This window comes from Ipomoea nil, unplaced genomic scaffold, assembly GCF_001879475.1.
Source record: "Ipomoea nil cultivar Tokyo-kokei standard unplaced genomic scaffold, Asagao_1.1 scaffold1834, whole genome shotgun sequence".
Classification (NCBI taxonomy): Eukaryota; Viridiplantae; Streptophyta; class Magnoliopsida; order Solanales; family Convolvulaceae; genus Ipomoea; species Ipomoea nil.
In genome coordinates this window covers 1,621,291-1,639,269 of record NW_017618262.1, presented here as the reverse complement: position 1 = coordinate 1,639,269, position 17,979 = coordinate 1,621,291, and the positions used below count along the sequence as shown (strand labels likewise).

The window sequence follows — 17,979 nt, the reverse complement described above, 5'->3', positions numbered from 1 at the left end:
ATAAGCCCTATTTGGTAACATAGTTAGTTTATAAGCTAATTTTGGTTTATTTGATCACTATTAGTTGTTTGATTTGGTTAAACAGTCAAAATAAGTGTTTAATTAATTAGCTTTTTGTAACAGCTTATTGCTCCAAAACGGTAAAATTCAAAAAACTGCTCAAAGTAACTTTTTCAATAAATTTTTTGAGAAAGTCATTTTGCATGTAATCAACTATCAACTAACAACCAATTTATCAAACAGCTTTCTACAATCAACTAATGTTATCAACTAATCAAACTCGCTAACTCAATCATCTAACAACTATTTACCAGACACTCCCTATGATGTATAAGCCCTTTAAATGGACAATGAAAACTTGGGGTCCATTAGGGCAAATTATTGTGTGGACTATGGTCCACACATTGTTATGTGGACCATAACAAAAAATACATTTTTAATATATTAAATGTACATTATTTTCGTACTGAATGTACATTATACAATATAATGTAATGTACATCCCCTGAATACAATGTACATTATTTTTGTACTGAATGTACATTATTTTACAATATACAAAATATGGTCTACACAACTTGTATGACCATGGTCCACATAATAATGATTGGTCCTTGGACAGTGGAAACTTGGGGTTTGGGCCTACATATCTGTTACTTTAGCGAGAGCCCAAAATTTTGAAGCCCAATATCGGAATCACTGATCTCTGTTTGGTTCAATAAACACAGGTCAGAAATAGTGTAACTTGTCTCTCTCTCCATCTGAAAATTGTTCTCTCTCTGTCCAGGAAGAAAGTATCAAGGCCATGTTTGGATAACAAAGTTAAAACAACCAGAAGAGATAGTTCTTTAGCTACTTTTAACAATGGCCGCTCATCTGCACCTCCCTTCTCACTACTACACTAAAACTGCACTCTTCTCTTCCCCTCCTGGGGCTCCCCTGAGTTCTGGAAAACCAAACAGGGCATCAAGCTCTTCTGCAAATTCCAAGCCCAGTTTCAGTAAGCTCAAAGTGAGGGCTGTGAAGGAGAAAACAGAGGAAATCAAATCCCAGACATCTGCAGAGGAAGTCACCAAGAAATATGGCCTAGAAGCAGGTCTCTGGAAGGTAAAATTCATTTATGAATTATGATCATGAACTGGGTCTTTTTAAGGTCTGGGAAATCTTTTAGATGGTATAATATTGATTATTTGATTTCTTTCCCTATCAGATTTTGGGTATTTGGATTCTGCTTCTCTGTTCAAGAAAGTCCTATCTTTTCTGACAATTGTTCATAGCAGCATGCCAGCATATGCTAGTTTAGCTTGATGGGTCTTTCTAGGTTGATTCATTGGTCATAATAATCAGACTGTAATTTAATTAACCATTGTAGATATTCAATTCAAAAGATGAAGATAACCAGGAAAATAAGTCAAAAGGGGACCAAGCAAAGGAGCTTTTGGCAAAATATGGAGGAGCATACCTGGCTACCTCCATTACTCTCTCCTTGATATCTTTTGGCCTCTGCTATGCCCTCATCAGTGCTGGAGTTGATGTGCAAGCATTGCTACAGAAGGTGAACTTCCCTCTTTGAATTCCATAATCGATCTCGACTGAAACTGCTTACATATTTATATTTTATATATATATATAAGCTCAAAATTGACAAACGAGGCGTTCTGATGATTTGCAGGTCGGGATTTCACCTAATGAGACGGGTGAGAAAGTTGGGACTTTCGCGTTGGCTTATGCTGCCCACAAGGCCGCGTCGCCTATAAGGTTTCCACCTACTGTTGCTCTTACTCCCATTGTTGCTAGCTGGATAGAAAAGAAAGTTGATAAAGAGAAGTAATCTTGATAAAGAGATACATACTTATATATGCATATGTATGTACTATGCATCCTGTAAATCATTCAACTTGTGGTAGAAACATTCATTAGAGAAAGTTATAATTGAATTTGTCATGTTTAACAGTTTGAAGGTACAAGATGAGATAATACAGAGCTAAACTGGGAAATCTCCTAAAACTAATCTTATTGCTAGTTACAAGGTAATAGATCACTGTACAGGAAGACTCAGATACATGTTTCATTCCCAGCCTCAAGGCAACTTTCCCTCTAGAAATGCATAGAATGGATACAATTCCTTCTCTATTCAGACTCGTTCGAAGGGGGGCAAGAGAAATAATAAAGTAAGAATCTTTATATACTTGGAGCAACCGTTATTTTGAGTCACCGGGAATTGCCAGCAGATAACATTCAGCTTATGGTAGTATTAGTTGCACAAGGCAGTTCGGGGAAAGTGGGAGGTGAAGTTTGGGCGTGTGGAGTACTGACATTAGTTGTAGCGTGATCTTCATTAACTGTTATCAAGTCACTCCAGTCAAAGCTGGCTAAGTCGGCTAAGTGAGAGTCTTCCCAGATAGCAGTGATTCCAGTGTGATCTGACATGAACCAGTAATCTGTTTCATTCTGGGAAGGCCAGAAACGAAAAACGTTAGAATCTGGAAACCAACATAACTCAAGTGTTCTCACATGAAAGATAGTGAAAACTTACATCAATATCGGGAACGATTTTCATGATTCCACCCATGAAATCCTCTGAGGTACCAAGATCCGAGGGGATTGTTTCTGTTTCATTTTCCTGCCTCTCTACTTCATTTACTCTGCTCTTCTCAATTTCCAATTTTGCAGTGGCATTATTATCGGCACCTGATGTCGAAGGGTTGTTTGGTGGTGCTGCAACTGCACCCATCTCCTCATACTTTTCCTCAAATTGACTAAAAAATTGAAGTTCAGCCAAAAAAGGCAGAGACTTTGATCAGATATTCAATCACTTCACAGAAATATAGTGTCTTTAAAGAGAAATTGAATGCTATGGCCCTCTATCTGGCATTGAATACAGTCCCCAGGTTTCATAATGTAAAGTCTATTGTTCTAGGAAGAAGCACATGTACCTGACAAGATAAACATCTATGGGCCCCATGGTGCTGCGAAGAACTATTCTATACCTCCTCTGAAGATAATCAACAGCCTGCCAAAATTAATAAAGAAAATAAGAGACTAAATGATAAAAGAAGCGAGAAAAGAACCCATAAATAAGTGTAGCCAGAACCTCGTCAGGATCCGGGACTTCTAATGTGGTTCCATGTGGAGCTTTAATTGCTATTAGTGTTTGATCCTGACAAAATTTAGATTTTTGTTTTAGCACAGTTGAGTAATATAAGCATATAGGACACAATAGAAGCAGTGCAGTTACAAACTATGCATACCTGAAAAATCGGTATATTCTTAATATCTTCTTCAGAGACAAAAAGCCACCTGATAGAAGAAAATTGCAGGACAGAAGAACGAAAAAGAATGAGCAATTAAATGCATTAAGAACCTATTTGAAAATGAAACTACAGAGCTGATGAATACGTTAAAGAAGAGGTACCTTTGATTGTTTTCATCTTCACTCAGGTCCCTCAATCTTTCTTGCATTTCTCTAAAATAAGTTAATGTTGCATAGCGTCAGCACAATCATGGTTAAATCACAGTAATTTCAAATATATATCCTAAAGTCTTTATCTTTATAATAGAACCTGATTTGTTCATCTATTCTACGTTCTTCCAAGGTCAAGTTCTCCACTTCTGCCTGCAAAAGGGAGCACAGTACAGGTGAACAAATCAATTAAATTATCAAAAGAAAATAAAGAAAAGAGTAATGACGCTCACTTGTAAGCTTGCAACACCTTCATCTTCTCCCGTTCTTGACACATCTAGGCCCCTGTGTAACCAATTCACTTTATTAGCCACTTTTCATTTGCTGAAAAAGCCTCGAGGCAAGTTTAGCATTAGCTTTTTTGTCTTTTTAAAAAAAATTAAAGATTTGAGAGGCATTATCGTACTTCCATTGAATTCTATTCTTTAATTTCTTTTCTATTAGGCCGATGCCTTCCAGGACATTCGTGATGTCATAGATACGCCTCTTTTGCACCTGATTGAAGAATAAAAATTGTTTCAGTTTTTAGCTCGTAGAACTTCATCAGGTAAATATAAAGAGAACCAAGAAAAGTTTTTATCACCTCTAGTGTATCAGCAGCTTTGTTTAGATCCAGAATGCCATCTTCAGAATGTTTGATCAGATTAATGAACTTCTTTGTCAAGAGGCCTGAGTGAGAGTCGAATGATACTGTCAATATTTACTTTGGTACCTCAATTCAATACCACAAGCAACCCAAGAATATAAATGAACACGACTAGAAACATCCACAATCAAGAAAGCACTTGATTACCTAGGGAGCTATCATACCGACAAGGACCAATTGGAGTGGCATTGTTGCTAGAAGGGGATTCTGTAGATACAGAACAGCTAAAGTTACTTTCTCCCATCGATCTGATATCCAAAAACCGATATCTGTGTAGTAAACTTACCAGCATTCCCAGCAGTTTGAAATGCAGATATGTTGGCTTTTGATGTCCTAGATGATTTCTGAGCCTTTCCCGCTTTTCCTGAAACAGGTGTTTGAAACGGACTATTGGCACCATAATATCCAGAACCCAGACTGTTCTTGGCTGTCTCGTTCTTCCGCTTCAAAGGCTGGTCAAACCGAAAGAACAATAATAGGATTAGGAAAGTAAAATAGCTATCACCCTTTACTTCATGTCACTCAGCAGTGCCATTGAAAGCAACTTTGATGGAAGAATAAGTCATCAAGTGTAGAATGATCTCAATAGTATATTAACATACAGTTCACTGGCACTTAGGTTTAGAAAACAAATTACATAAACCAAAATCAGTGTGGCTCAAGTCACCAATAAAAGAATATACATAAATTGTGATCATCACTGAATGAACAAAAAAAAGGTGCAAACTTTGTGGTCAGTACAGGGATCACACAATCGCTTACAGATTAACCAAAAAAAGAAAGCATGATAGCAACAATTCAACTAGAAAGATCCCACATTGTCACAAAGTCTCAATCAAGAAAACAAATACAGAGTTAGACTGAAAAACATTGCTGCAGATTCCAACAAAAACCACTTTAAATTAAACAGTCACTACAGTCCAAGAAAAAATACAGTCAATCTGGGGAGCAAAAACTGGAAGGCTCACCGGAGTCTTGACAACGATGCCTTCCGGTGCTTGAGGAGGGAGAGCGGCGAATCGGTGGTAGTCCCCAAAGGGCGGCTTCGCCGCCGTGAAGGGCAGCTGCTGCCGCCGCTTGATTGCTTGTTGCTGCTGCTGCATGATCCTCTCTGTAAAACAAGAAGCTCTTCTTCTCGATTCTTGATTTTCTTTTTCTTTTTCTTTTTTGTCAATTCAACTTTGTGGAGGGAAGTACAAATTCATTAAAACTCTAAAGAAAAGGGTTTAAAAAAGCGATTTTGGGTGAGGGGAATTGAATGAGAGGAGAATAGAGAAGGGAATCGGAGAGCAGAAGATGTGAGGAGATGAGATCTGGGAATAGAAAAAGCGGGAAGAGAGAGAGAGAGGAGAAGAAGAAAACGAGGGAAAGTGGTGTGGTGTGGAGTTGAGGTTGAGGTTGGGAATTTGGTTCGGATACAGATATGGAGGGAAGCACAAGCACTTCTTTCTCTGTGTTGTCATATAAATATGGACAAAACTCCAAAGTACCTTTTCAATCTTCATCTAATGATGCCATTATTGATTAGGATTAGCTGTAATCAAAGTCCTATGATTTCTTTACTACTCAACCTCAAAACTTCTATGATTTTTTTGATTGATGCTTTGAATTTACTTTCTTTTTCCCCCTTTCTTTATAAAATTTTATAATGGAAAGTTTAAAGGTGTAGGTTAGAGATTATAGACTTTATTGCTTTTACTCATCAAATTTAAAAATAATTAAATTTAATTGTAAACTCAAGAATTATAAATTTAAAAATATGTAACAGTTTAGGAACTAATACTGGAATTGATATGATATTGCATAACTTGTGTGAAACTGTTTTACGTGAAATAAATATATCATGAAAAAGTACTAGTGAAAGTATAAGTTTCGTTGATTCATAACAGAATTTATATTTATATTGGAAAGTATTATATACAAGAATTTCATATGAAATTAATTATTAATATCTTTTGAGTGAAGAGAAACACATAACAACTACTTAATGATGTACACTAAATAAATTTTATTTTTATTTGATAATAACTCACAAATTATACATAAAAAATAAAGTGTTATATAAATCTAATTGATGTTGAGATAATTATATTTTTATTTTGTAAGTATAGTATTTGTGATAGCGTTTGGTCCGTTAGAGATAGGTGGAGGACTGCAGGTTGTGGGAAGACCACTACGCGCCAAAATATCGCTACCGTTGTAAGGCGCGAATCGCCCTCCGCGCGCAAATTTCGGGCCGGGCCTTTCATATCGCTTACATCTTCTGAATTAATCGTCCACAAAAGAGTCGAACTGACCCATTTCAGAATGAAAGCAGCCCAAACGATTTATTGGAATTTTATTATTATTATTATTGATGGAATTTTATTTATTGGTAAATATGAAAAAATATAAGAATTGGCCCATGCAGGTCACGAACCTGCAACCTTCGCGTTATTAGCACGACGCTCTAACCAACTGAGCTAATAGGCCATCTAGTTAATTTTTTTTATATAAATATATTACTGATGTTGTTAATTTTTTATATACAATATATTATTGCTATGATTTTATTTGATTTGTATGTGAAGTTCAACCTCTTTACTGCTACAATTCAAGTTATTTTCTGAATTTTCTGTTCAATATGCATCAATTATGTATAATTGTGTGTTAGGACTAATAAATATTATAAATTTTTTAATTACATGATCCTTCATATTAATGTGCTAATTCGCTTAATATATATATATATATATATATATATATATATATATATATATATATATATATAGTGCTTTGATGTAATTTTTCGGTCAAGTCTGATTTGTTAATGTGCAATTTGAATACCATATTGTTATATTTAAGATTAATCAATGATTTTTTCACAATTATGTTTTTTTGGTTTATGTGCAATCTGAATTTTTGAGTTTAGATTAATCATATTTTTATATATGTCTAAGTTTAAATTATCATATGTTTAAGACTTCATATTTGATGTTTTAGACAATGATTTTTTGACAATTATAGTTAGAGAACAATCATTTGACTTTATGTTTGAGTGTGGTATTTTGATTATCTATCGAGTTAATATCCAATATAGTCATCGACTATAGTGGTTTTACTCAATTTAGTCAGAAATATATAGTTCTTTCTCTATCTTCTTTTTTCTTTAAGTTTTTATTTAATGTTCGGGTTATTTTTTACCTTTTTTTTTCCTTTTACAAATTTTCCCTTTCTCATTAGCAACACACTCACGCTCGGAAACCTCCAACTTACTGTGTAACTACCCGAGCTCACTTACCTACGTGTAGATTAGAGAAACAAATGTTATTCAGTTCAAACAGAATAGAGATACAGGAGAGTATATTAAACTAAGCCACTATTATCTCCTAACTAATAGCCTAGTCATATTAGACTTATTCTAATACATGGTATGACTAGACTTAGGATTACAAATAATAATAACATTTCTAACACACCCCCTCAAGCACAAGGTAGGTGAGAAACCACATTGAGCTTGGACCGTAGAGCTGCAAAACGCGGTCCTGGAAGCGGTTTGGTGAAGACATCGGCGAGCTGATCCTTGGTTGAAACATAGTTGACAATGAATTCCCCGGTTGCAACCTTGTCACGAACAAAATGGTAGTCGATCTCGACATGCTTCGTCCGTGCGTGAAAAACTGGATTAGCACAAAGATACGTGGCACCCAAGTTATCACACCAAATGCTGGAAGGTTGCTTGTCATGCAGGCCTAACTCACGGAGCAAAGATACAACCCAGGTCACCTCAGCCGCAACGTCGGCTAAGGCTTTATACTCAGCTTCAGTAGACGAGCGGGCTACAGTGCGTTGCTTCCTGGACTGCCAAGAAATGAGATTATCCCCAAGAAACACTGCGTAACCACTTGTGCTCTTTCTGTCTGTAGGGCAACCGGCCCAATCAGAATTTGAGTATGCATGTATAGTAGTAGTCGGTGAGGGCGTGATCCGTAATCCATATGCAAGAGTACCCTTGATATAGCGCAACACACGCTTAGCCAAGGCCCAATGGTCCACAGTCGGTGCATGCATGAACTGGCACAATCGGTTGACTGAGAAGGAGAGGTCCGGACGCGTAATAGTGAGATACTGAAGCGCCCCTACTATCCGACGATACTGTGTGGGATTGTCAAACGGTTCATCTGACGGGGTTACCGGTTTGGTGACGGCAGCTGGAGTAGTGAGGGGCTTGCAGTCAGTCATCCCAGCACAGCCGAGAAGATCTGTCATGTATCGCCGCTGAGATAGTACCAAACCCCCTTCAGTGTCAATAGTCTCGATGCCCAAGAAGAAACTCGGCTTGCCTAGGTCCCGGATTTTAAAGGTAGTTGCAAGTCGAGTAAGCAGAGTATCCACAGTTCTTGCATCACGCCCCATTACAATGATATCATCTACATAGACTAGTAGATAAACTTTGGAGCTGCCAGAAGTGGTGTAGAAGAGAGACATCTGTTTTGGATGATGAAAAACCTGCAGATATTAAGAAATCGTGAAGCCACTTGAACCACGCCCTGGGGGCCTATTTTAGGCCATATAGGGAGCGTTGCAAGTGGCAAACATGACCAGGATGAGTCGGGTCTTCATACCCAGGTGGTTGCTTCATGTATACAGTCTCAGCCAGGTGGCCGTTTAGAAAGGCGTTGTGGACATCTAATTGTCGCAGAGTCCACTGGCGAGAGATTGCAAGAGAGAACAGGATTCGGACCGTAGTGGGTTTCACCACGGGGCTAAAAGTGTCGAAAAAATCCTCCCCGGCCACTTGATTAAAGCCTTTGGCTACAATCCGGGCTTTGTAGCGCTCAACAGAGCCGTCAGCGGTGCGTTTGGTACGGAACACCCATTTGCACCCGATTATATTCATAGTCGGCTCCGGTGGAACAAGTTTCCACGTATTATTATGGAGCAGGGCATTGAATTCCTGGTCCATAGCATCCCGCCATTGCGGATGCCCAACTGCTTGAGAATAGCACGTCGGATCTGGCGACGCCGTAAGGGCCTGAAAAACCTCAGGAGTGCATCGAGTCATGTGCCGAAGTCGCATGACATGCCCTCGCTCCGGAGGGTGTACCCGAGCACGTTTCCAAGCCCGAGGTGGTGCAGTGTGAGTGATGGCCAAGCAAGGAGGTTCCTGAGCAAGTGGGACCGGCTCAGGTTCAGGAGGTGGCCCAGTTTCACGAACAGGAGCTTGTAGCAGCGGGACAACAGGACCAGAAGCCCATGGTAATGGATTGGGCGACGGGACCTGTTGCATTGTACCTGTAAAAGGGAACACACATTCGTCAAACCGCACATGGCGGCATATATAGGTTTTCCCACTAGATAGATCCATACATTTGTACCCCCTATAGGACGGTAGGTAACCTAGGAAGACACAAGGGGTGGAGCGGTACTCTATCTTGTGCCGATTATAAGGCCGAAGATAGGGGTAACACTGACACCCGAAGACACGAAGGAATTGATATGGTGGAGGCTTTTTGTAGAGACGTGAGTACGGACTTTCAAAATTTAGAACTTTGGTTGGTAGGTAATTGATTAGGCAAGTGGCAGTTTCAAAAGCAAAATCCCAATATTGTTGCGGGACGTTGCCTTGGGCGAGGAGAGCTAACCCGGTTTCCACAATATGGCGGTTACGGCGTTCAACTCTCCCGTTCTGCTCGTGCGTGTAAGCACACGATTGCCTGTGATTAATACCTAAAGATTGAAACGTGACACTTAATTTTCGGTATTCACCCCCTAAGTCGGACTGAATAGATTTGATAGAGCGCGAAAATTGCCGCTCTACCAACACACGAAAAACGTCAAAAACTTTATAAATGTCTGATTTTACCCGTAATGGATAAAACCAGCAGAAACGGGTGAAATCGTCTACGAATAGTACAAAGTACCTATAACCACTAGACGAGACTACAGGTGCGGGACCCCATATATCTGTATAAAGCAAGTCTAATACATTGTGACTCGAACTTGAAATATTTTCTAGCTTAAAACGAGATGACTTGTCGAGATGGCAAGCCTTACATGACTCAATATTTTTGACATTATTTGACTCAACCGGGCAGCTTTGTAGAATTTTATTTTGAACCACGACATGAGGATGTCCGAGCCTGCGATGCCAGACTGCGGGCGTTGCACGAGAAGTGACAAAAGCAAACTTACTCCGTGACACAGGAAGCTTGTACAGACCGCCAGCTGTAGACCCCTTAAGAAGTATGGCCTTGGTTTTGGAATCCTTCACAAAGAAACAATTGTTATGGAACTCAAAATAAACCGCATTATCACTAGTGAATTTTTGTACAGATAATAACGGGACAGTTAATGTGGGAACATGTAACACGTTTGACAGGAATAAGTGTTTAGATTTAGATGGGATAGATGTATGGCCTATTCGTGAGATCGCCAAACCTGCCCCGTTTCCAACTCTGAGAGTGTCAGCACCATCATAGTCCTCCGAGTTTGTCAACATCCCGGCATCCGGTGTGGCATGCGCGGTGGCACCCGTATCGGGATACCATGCATCGGCCGGTGGTACAGGAATCGAAGGTACATCGCCCGAAACCGCTACATTTGCCTGCGCCGGGGGTTGAGTGGTATACCGCTTATAACAATAAATTGCGGTATGCCCCGTTGCCCGACAAATCTGACAACATGGATGTCCCCGGCCACCACGTCCGCGTCCACCGTTGCTGTTCCGGCCCCCGCGACCACGGCGTCCGCCACTGCCCGAAGCGCCGTGATTGCCCTGCACGCTGCCTTGCCCAGCGCGTCCACGCCCTGCGTACATGGCTGAGTGTGACGCTGCTGGAACGCCATCACCAACCTGCAGATAGTCATCGGCCAGAATGAAGTCCGCGGCCTGTAAATAATCCGCCAATTGCGGCAGAGATATCGGCGTATTGGCGGTGAGGGACGCGGCATAGGCACGATACTCCGGTCGCAACCCCCGTAGAACATAAAGATTTTGTTTGCGTAGGGAGAGGGGCTGCCCAGCCTGTGCGAGAGCTTCCACAAGTAATTCGGCTTTGCCGAGATAGTCCGATGTCGGCGTGCCTCCTTGCCGCAAGGACTGAAACTGCCCGAGCAAGCTCAGGCATCTTGCTTGGGTACTGGAGCCGAGAGCCGTGCAGATGGATTGCCATACTTCTGCAGCCGTGTTGCGCCCAACAGCCAGGTGAAGAACCTCGTCAGACATTGACGAGATGAGAAGGGAAAGGATCGACTGATCCTGTTGAACCCAGGCTTTGTGCGCCGGATTCGGAGTTAGGGCCGCCGTTGTTGTTCCGGAATCGGAGGTGCCGGTCGTTGTTGCGATGGTGGGAGGCGGGCACGGTGAGGTGCCATCCACAAAGCCAAGCAGGTCCTGTCCGCGAAGAAACGGAACAAGCTGGGTACGCCAAAATAAGAAATTTCGGGACGTTAACTTCATAGAGATGAAGTGATGAGCGCCCGTAAGGGGATTGTTACCGGACGGGGATGAGCCACCGCCGGCGGACATTGTTCTCTCGGAGGAATTGGACGACATTGCGGTGGTGGTGGGAGGTTTACGGTGGTAGTGTGTCGAAACAGAGAAACAAAGGAGAGAGAGAGTGGATCGACGTTTGGCTGATACCAGATTAGAGAAACAAATGTTATTCAGTTCAAACAGAATAGAGATACAGGAGAGTATATTAAACTAAGCCACTATTATCTCCTAACTAATAGCCTAGTCATATTAGACTTATTCTAATACATGGTATGACTAGACTTAGGATTACAAATAATAATAACAAATAATAACATTTCTAACAGTGTATAATCTTACTTGCATACACCAACGTATTTACCACATCAAGAACTTTGAAGGTCAAGACTACTCGTACTTATTGATGGGGATTGGTAGCGTCACGAGAGTGAGACAACATTCGTGTTTCGATTCGGCCTAGCATTGGTTCACAAGAGTAGCGTGTTAGTATACTGAATTGGTGTTGGTAGTCTGATCTTGAATCTGAAGGTGAAGTTTCATAACCTAAATCTTTGTTTGATATCATTAGACCAGTATTCGTTCCAATCTCTACCTTTTAATTTATTATTTTATTTCGTAAGTGGGTTCGACGCACGCGGTTCATTGTTGTGCTTACACACTAGGCTACCATTTTTCGTCCTAAATCATTCCCTAAAACGTAGCAATGTTAATCAACTCCTTTAGTCTCCGACCGGAGACGAAGACAGGTCTTTCGTCTCACGCCACCCCCTTCTCCCCTCCTTCGTCTCCGTCAGAAGCGAAGGAAGAGAGGGGAGGGGGAAGGGGGTGGCCGGCGGCCACCCCGTCTCTTTTTCTTCTTTTTTTTTTAAAAAAAAAATATCTTTTTAATTTTTTAAAAATTTATTATTAAAATTTATTAAAAATGATAAACAAAATGTCAACTTAGCTTTCACGTAAGCAGGTAACTTGCTGAAGTGAATGGTAACTTGCTATCAGATGAAATTGTACTTTTTTGGAGTGTTTAGTTGTCTAATTGCACTTTTCTTTTCGCTCAGTGGCCTAATTGCATTTTCAGATTACGTTCAGTGACCAATTTGAACCTTATTCCTATTAATAAAGATACGCAGTTTATCACAACTTGTTATTAGTTGCAATCTTGTTGGTCAATTAGATTAGGGGAGAACCATTTTAAAGCTTATATATAATATAGGAATCAGGGTCAAATAGGCCATCGAACTGCACACGATAATGTAATTAGGCCACTGAACCTAAAAAACCAACAATTAGGTCCCTAAACTAACCAATTTCAAACAATTCTTTCAATTTATAGGTTTCCAACAAGTTAACAGGTCATCCTCCCAAATTAATTATTTTTTAAAAAATAAAATTTTAAAATTAATTATTTAAATAATTAAAAAAAACAGAATTCAGCCGATCTGTTTTTTTTTTTTTTTTAAAATTTAATAATTAATTTTTAAATTTTATTTTTTAAAAAATAATTAATTTGGAGGATGACCTGTTGACTTGTTGGAGACCTTCAAATTGGAAGAATTGTTAGGAATTGATAAGTTTAGGGACTCAATTGTTGGTTTTTTGAGTTCAGTGGCCTAATTGTATTATCATGTGCAGTTCGATGGCCTATTTGACCCTTATTCCTATAATATAAAATTGAGGTGTTATCACACTACATGGATGATCATAAGATCGAATTTTGGTGTTGTGGGAGCATTGATTCTTTGAGTTGATGAAAAAGATTAAGGCCCTATTTGGTAAAATAGATAGCCTATAGGTCAATTTTGATTTATTTGACCATTATTAGTTGTTTGACTTGGTTTAAAAATCAATATAAGTGTTTGGTTAATTAACTTTTTGTACTTCAAAATGTTAACTTAAAGTAACTTTTTCAATTAGTTTTTTGAGAAAAGAAATTATATTAAACAGCTACCTGCTAACAACTAATTTATCAAACACTTTTCTACAATCAGTTAATGTTATCAACTAGCTATATCATCTAATTAACCCAATCAGCTAACAGTTATTTAACAAACAAGGCCTAAATATAGAATAAATACTATATTGTAAAGAATAAATATTATATTGTACAGAATCATGAGTACGTATTTAAAATAAAAAATTTATGTATAAAAAGAAACCTATAGCAAACTAACATGAAACTTCAATTTTTTTTTCTTGAGTCGATAAATACGAACACACAAGTAATTATTATCGACAAAATCAACTTAATTAATTAATTTCTACCATATTCGCTTCATTGAGATTCATTCTAAGTGTTCATACAATTGACACCATATGTACATGACTCCACATGGTGGGTGGAAGTAGGTAAACCAAGTTATTCTAAAGCTGAGGAACCGCGTCATTTCCCTATCCACTCGCATTTCTGAGTTTTCTCCCGTGAATTTTCGCGTCATTTCCAAAGATAAATTCCCTATATGCTGACCTTTTTAATTTAAACCAGAAATTATAGCCAACCTATGCTTTACGAAGCAAACTTACAACACGTTAACAAATAAATTAAATATAGCTCATTTCCTATATATTGTCAGTTACATATTTTATTTTGTTTTATATATTTTTTTATAATACTAAAATAGTTAAAAGATATATATAATTGTCTCTTTTTAATTATTTTGATTGAAGTTTATTTAAAATAAAATTTGTAGTCACTATTTAAAGGTGTCTACCAGGTAAATCTCATTTTATGATTCAATTTTCCTATAGCCAACCGATTCAAATTTTTTTTTAAAAAAAAAAAAAACAATGTCGCAGAAAAAATTTAATAGCAACCTGCAGCATGAAAAAGGTTTAATTTTTAGGTAGATTGTGGACGAGTGGGACAAGCTAGTGTGGAGCCCTTGTACGATTTATCACAATCACATAGCATTTTCCTATCATGAACTGTTTCTTTGCTTCTACACAAATTCTCCATCTCATAATAATTACTAGGATAGCTTGTAGGTTAAGATGCATGACAAGTTACATTATTAGTTAATGATACTTCCAAGTATATATATGGAATCATATAACTTACCAATTTCACAAGCACAAAAGCAAGAAAAGAACCCATCTTTGAATATACTTTTGCTTTTCTTGGATTCTTCAGCCTTTTCCTCCTTTGTACACTTCCCTCTACTAGATTAATTGTTGGTAAATCAATATATTTTCCACTACTAAAAACTAACTCAAAGTAATTAAAGTCAAGCAAATCACTACAAGAGAAATGCACATACACAACGGTAAAAAATTATTATATGTAAGAAAAAAATTATGTTGTTAAAGACCTTACTTGAAAGACAACAATTTTAAACCATTGTCTTATATGTCTCATCGTTGTCTTTAGACTGATGTTGAGAAATGTGTTAGTTGTTAAAGACCGACGACAACGGTTTTAAATCGTTATTTTAAGGAAAATATACTGTTATTGAAGAAAGTGTTATTAAAGATTAAACCCCACTAAAAAACAATTATTTTTAACCCGTGTCTTTTGTACTTTTTTTCTTGTAATCAAAGCATAAACAATTAATACTATACAACTATACATCTATTGATCTCTTGCAGAAATATCATTTGATATGAAGTGTTTTGATTTACGTGATAATTTGACAACAACTAATCATCAAATGCACATTAATTAGGTGAGATTTGTCTCGCCCAAAGTAATAACCTAACTCAAACTTTAATCTTTTTCAACTAACATACAAATGGTGTTGTAATTAATTTCCCAATTAATGAAAAACGAACCTCAAATTAAAGAGAATCATAGCATATATGATTTGAAATTAAAGAAAACAATAACCTTAAGCTCAGTCAAACATCAACGTGACAATTTTGCACCAATTGATACTTTGCAGTTGAGCCAACTAAAATACTGTTGGGACTATAATTCTCTCCGAAGCTCAAATAAGCAGGGCAGTTTGCATCCAAACGATACCTCCCGGAGATGAACGTCCCAACTTTCCATCTGATCCGTCCATCCACTCTGATGTTGATCAACACCCTGCCGGCGTTCTGGTCTTGGCTGATCTCCAGCCCCAGGTAGGGCGCCACCGGGACGGTGTTGCCGTTGAGGAACGGCGACCAAATGGTGACGTCTTTGTGGCCTTGGTAGGAGGCGGGGAGGAGAGTGGGGAGGGTGATCTGCTGGCCCCTGTAGGTGGCGTAGACGTCGAGGCGGTCGTAGTAGATGCCGATGCGTTCGTTGGGGTTGCGGGAGGCCAGGGTGACCTGGATGGTGGTGGTCAGGAGGTTGAGCCCGGTGGCGGCGGCGCCGGTGACGTTGAAGTTGTAGACGGTGGCGTCTTGGAGGATGAAGCGGGGCTTGGTGGGGCGGAGGATGAGCCAGATGAGGAAGACGATGAAGAGGATGAGAATTATGGAGCATAAGAGGGCAAGGAAGAGGCGGTGGTACAACTTCCGCCGCTCACGGTGGTGGTGGGCACAATCCTTGGCCGACATGACGCCGGAGGTTAGTTGCTTTTGGGAGGATGGGATCGGAGAAAGAGATCCCAAGATGTTAATAGTGTGAGTGCCTACGTTACGTGTTGGCCTGGGAGTTTAGTTTCTTATATAGAAAAAGTTTTGTCCCCCGGGACTTATTAATTCACTGATTCAGTGGACAGTATTTGAGACGAGATAAAGATTTGTCAAAATTAAATTTTATTGTAGTTTATGGAAGGACTAAAAATTGGGAAAAACAAAACGAGAGATGGCTAACTAATTCTACGTATATACATGTGTTCAATCATCATGAAAATTTTACATATAATACTTCCCAACTAAGCAATCTTGAATTTTTAGAAGGGCTTAACTTGGTCATACAAATATATATAGTTTAATGCAAAGTAGTAAGCTAGCTATATACTTTTTCAATAATAAAAAGAAGTCAAGTGGGCTAGGTATATATAAGGAAGTTATGTGTAATGGAGTGAACATAATGTGTTGGTGTGTAAGTTTGTAGAATGAGGCATCGACCTTATATTTTTAGAACATGGGAGCATGCTTCTACGCAAGGTTAAAGACTCGAGAATTTCTCCTTATATATAGGACATGGGGACATGCTTCTAAGTGACAATTGTGTCTAAGTTAATAACATGATAAATTATTATGTCATTCTATGTTTATACTTAAGATGATATACTTATCAATGATAGTAACTATTAAATGATTAAATATATTAAAAATATTTTAAATTTGTAATTTGACATATATGAAAGATACGGATTTAGTTATTATTAAGATTAAAATTCTTAGAAGACCGCATGACCATATGTTAAGCTAATCTTATTATATTGATAATATTCTTAAGAAATTTAACAAGAATGACAATAAATTGGCTAGGATGTCATTAGATACTAACTTACATCTATTCAAAAATTAGAGATATTGTATTTTTCAAGTAGAATACACTAGGTCGGATATTGCTTTTGCAGTTAGTAAACTTAGTAGATATACTAGTCATTCTAGTGATGATGATGACCACTAGAAGACAATAATAATGAAGGTGATGAGATACTTAAGAGTTAAGGTATACTTGTGACCTAGGACTACATTATACAAGATATCCAACCTAACTATACTTTAAGGGTATAGTGATGCTAATTGGATGCCGGATATTGAGGATTCAAGTTCACGAGTAGTTACGTGTGCGCATTAATTGATGCATCTATATCATGGAAATATTCAAAAAAAAAAATCATGATAGCTAGGTCCATACAGAATCTAAGCTGATAGTCTTAAACAAGCGTATTGAAGATGTTTAATGACTATGTCATTTTCTAGAGGATATTTCTAGTTGGAAAAAACATGTTTCTCCAATTTGCACATTATGATAGTCAAGTTGCCATTGGAATGCATGGTACGGAGTAATATGTGTAATAGTAAGTCTAGGCATATGCATCATAGACATAGTACCACTAAACATCTTCTCACAACGAGAGTTATTATCTCGGTTGACTGCGAAGTTAAAAGATAACATAGCGAATCCGCTAACCAACTGGTTAATTAATAGAGAATTATTGATAGAGAAGTTGTCACGAGGAATAAGACTAAAGCCCTTGTAATAAAGTTCTATAGTAGATACCTAATCTAATTGGGGCCTAGGTTCAATAGGCATAACTAAATTATAGAAAGATATATGGTCACTGTGGGGTCTTGAACTCTTACCCACTCCTAATTGAAATAATCTTCCGCAGGAGGTTAGTATGTATGCATGTTTTAATGATTCTAAAGTGTTTGATTGAGCATGTTACTCGGTAAAAGAATAATCTATATAAGAGAGAAGTAGGCTTGCTTTAAAGGAAAATTGCATGGACTCAATTTTTTAAAAACTCTCGCAGAATCAAGGTATTCCATGGCCAAAATATATATGCACAT

General features: G+C 38.3%; 3 protein-coding genes and 1 non-coding gene across 4 annotated transcripts; 1 reads left to right on the top strand and 3 right to left on the bottom strand.

Moving 5' to 3' along the window:
• Nucleotides 1-728: 728 nt before the first annotated feature.
• Nucleotides 729-1,951, top strand: LOC109193213. Its single transcript, XM_019344065.1, has 3 exons — nucleotides 729-1,107; nucleotides 1,373-1,555; nucleotides 1,673-1,951. Exons 1-3 carry the CDS (start codon nucleotides 865-867, stop codon nucleotides 1,829-1,831), a joined length of 585 nt encoding a protein of 194 aa, XP_019199610.1. The 5' UTR covers nucleotides 729-864; the 3' UTR covers nucleotides 1,832-1,951.
• Nucleotides 1,899-5,598, bottom strand: LOC109193212 (transcription factor E2FB-like). Its single transcript, XM_019344064.1, has 13 exons — nucleotides 5,078-5,598; nucleotides 4,396-4,561; nucleotides 4,257-4,316; nucleotides 4,047-4,132; nucleotides 3,870-3,958; nucleotides 3,697-3,748; nucleotides 3,564-3,616; nucleotides 3,416-3,466; nucleotides 3,252-3,300; nucleotides 3,095-3,160; nucleotides 2,937-3,013; nucleotides 2,537-2,759; nucleotides 1,899-2,451 (listed from the first exon to the last, which is right to left on the bottom strand). The coding sequence occupies exons 1-13, from the start codon at nucleotides 5,210-5,212 to the stop codon at nucleotides 2,239-2,241; spliced, it is 1,320 nt and encodes a 439-aa protein (XP_019199609.1). The 5' UTR covers nucleotides 5,213-5,598; the 3' UTR covers nucleotides 1,899-2,238.
• Nucleotides 5,599-6,507: 909 nt separating this feature from the next.
• Nucleotides 6,508-6,581, bottom strand: TRNAI-AAU. The gene has a single exon. It is a non-coding gene; the product is annotated as a tRNA-Ile (tRNA).
• Nucleotides 6,582-15,330: 8,749 nt separating this feature from the next.
• LOC109193149 (NDR1/HIN1-like protein 12) lies at nucleotides 15,331-16,158 on the bottom strand. Its single transcript, XM_019343989.1, has one exon. The coding sequence runs from the start codon at nucleotides 16,060-16,062 to the stop codon at nucleotides 15,415-15,417; it is 648 nt and encodes a 215-aa protein (XP_019199534.1). The 5' UTR covers nucleotides 16,063-16,158; the 3' UTR covers nucleotides 15,331-15,414.
• Nucleotides 16,159-17,979: the final 1,821 nt, after the last annotated feature.

Excerpts from the sequence above, each read along its gene's own strand:
- LOC109193212 (XM_019344064.1), bottom strand. The coding sequence starts at position 5,212 with ATGCAGCAGCAGCAACAAGCAATCAAGCGGCGGCAGCAGCTGCCCTTC. Across the intron at positions 3,959-4,046 it reads AAGCTGCTGATACACTAGAG|GTGCAAAAGAGGCGTATCTA; the intron begins GTGATAAAAACT and ends TTCTTCAATCAG. Across the intron at positions 3,301-3,415 it reads GAAGATGAAAACAATCAAAG|GTGGCTTTTTGTCTCTGAAG; the intron begins GTACCTCTTCTT and ends TTCTTCTATCAG.
- LOC109193213 (XM_019344065.1), top strand. The coding sequence starts at position 865 with ATGGCCGCTCATCTGCACCTCCCTTCTCACTACTACACTAAAACTGCA. Across the intron at positions 1,108-1,372 it reads TAGAAGCAGGTCTCTGGAAG|ATATTCAATTCAAAAGATGA; the intron begins GTAAAATTCATT and ends TAACCATTGTAG. Across the intron at positions 1,556-1,672 it reads TGCAAGCATTGCTACAGAAG|GTCGGGATTTCACCTAATGA; the intron begins GTGAACTTCCCT and ends GATGATTTGCAG.
- LOC109193149 (XM_019343989.1), bottom strand. The coding sequence starts at position 16,062 with ATGTCGGCCAAGGATTGTGCCCACCACCACCGTGAGCGGCGGAAGTTG.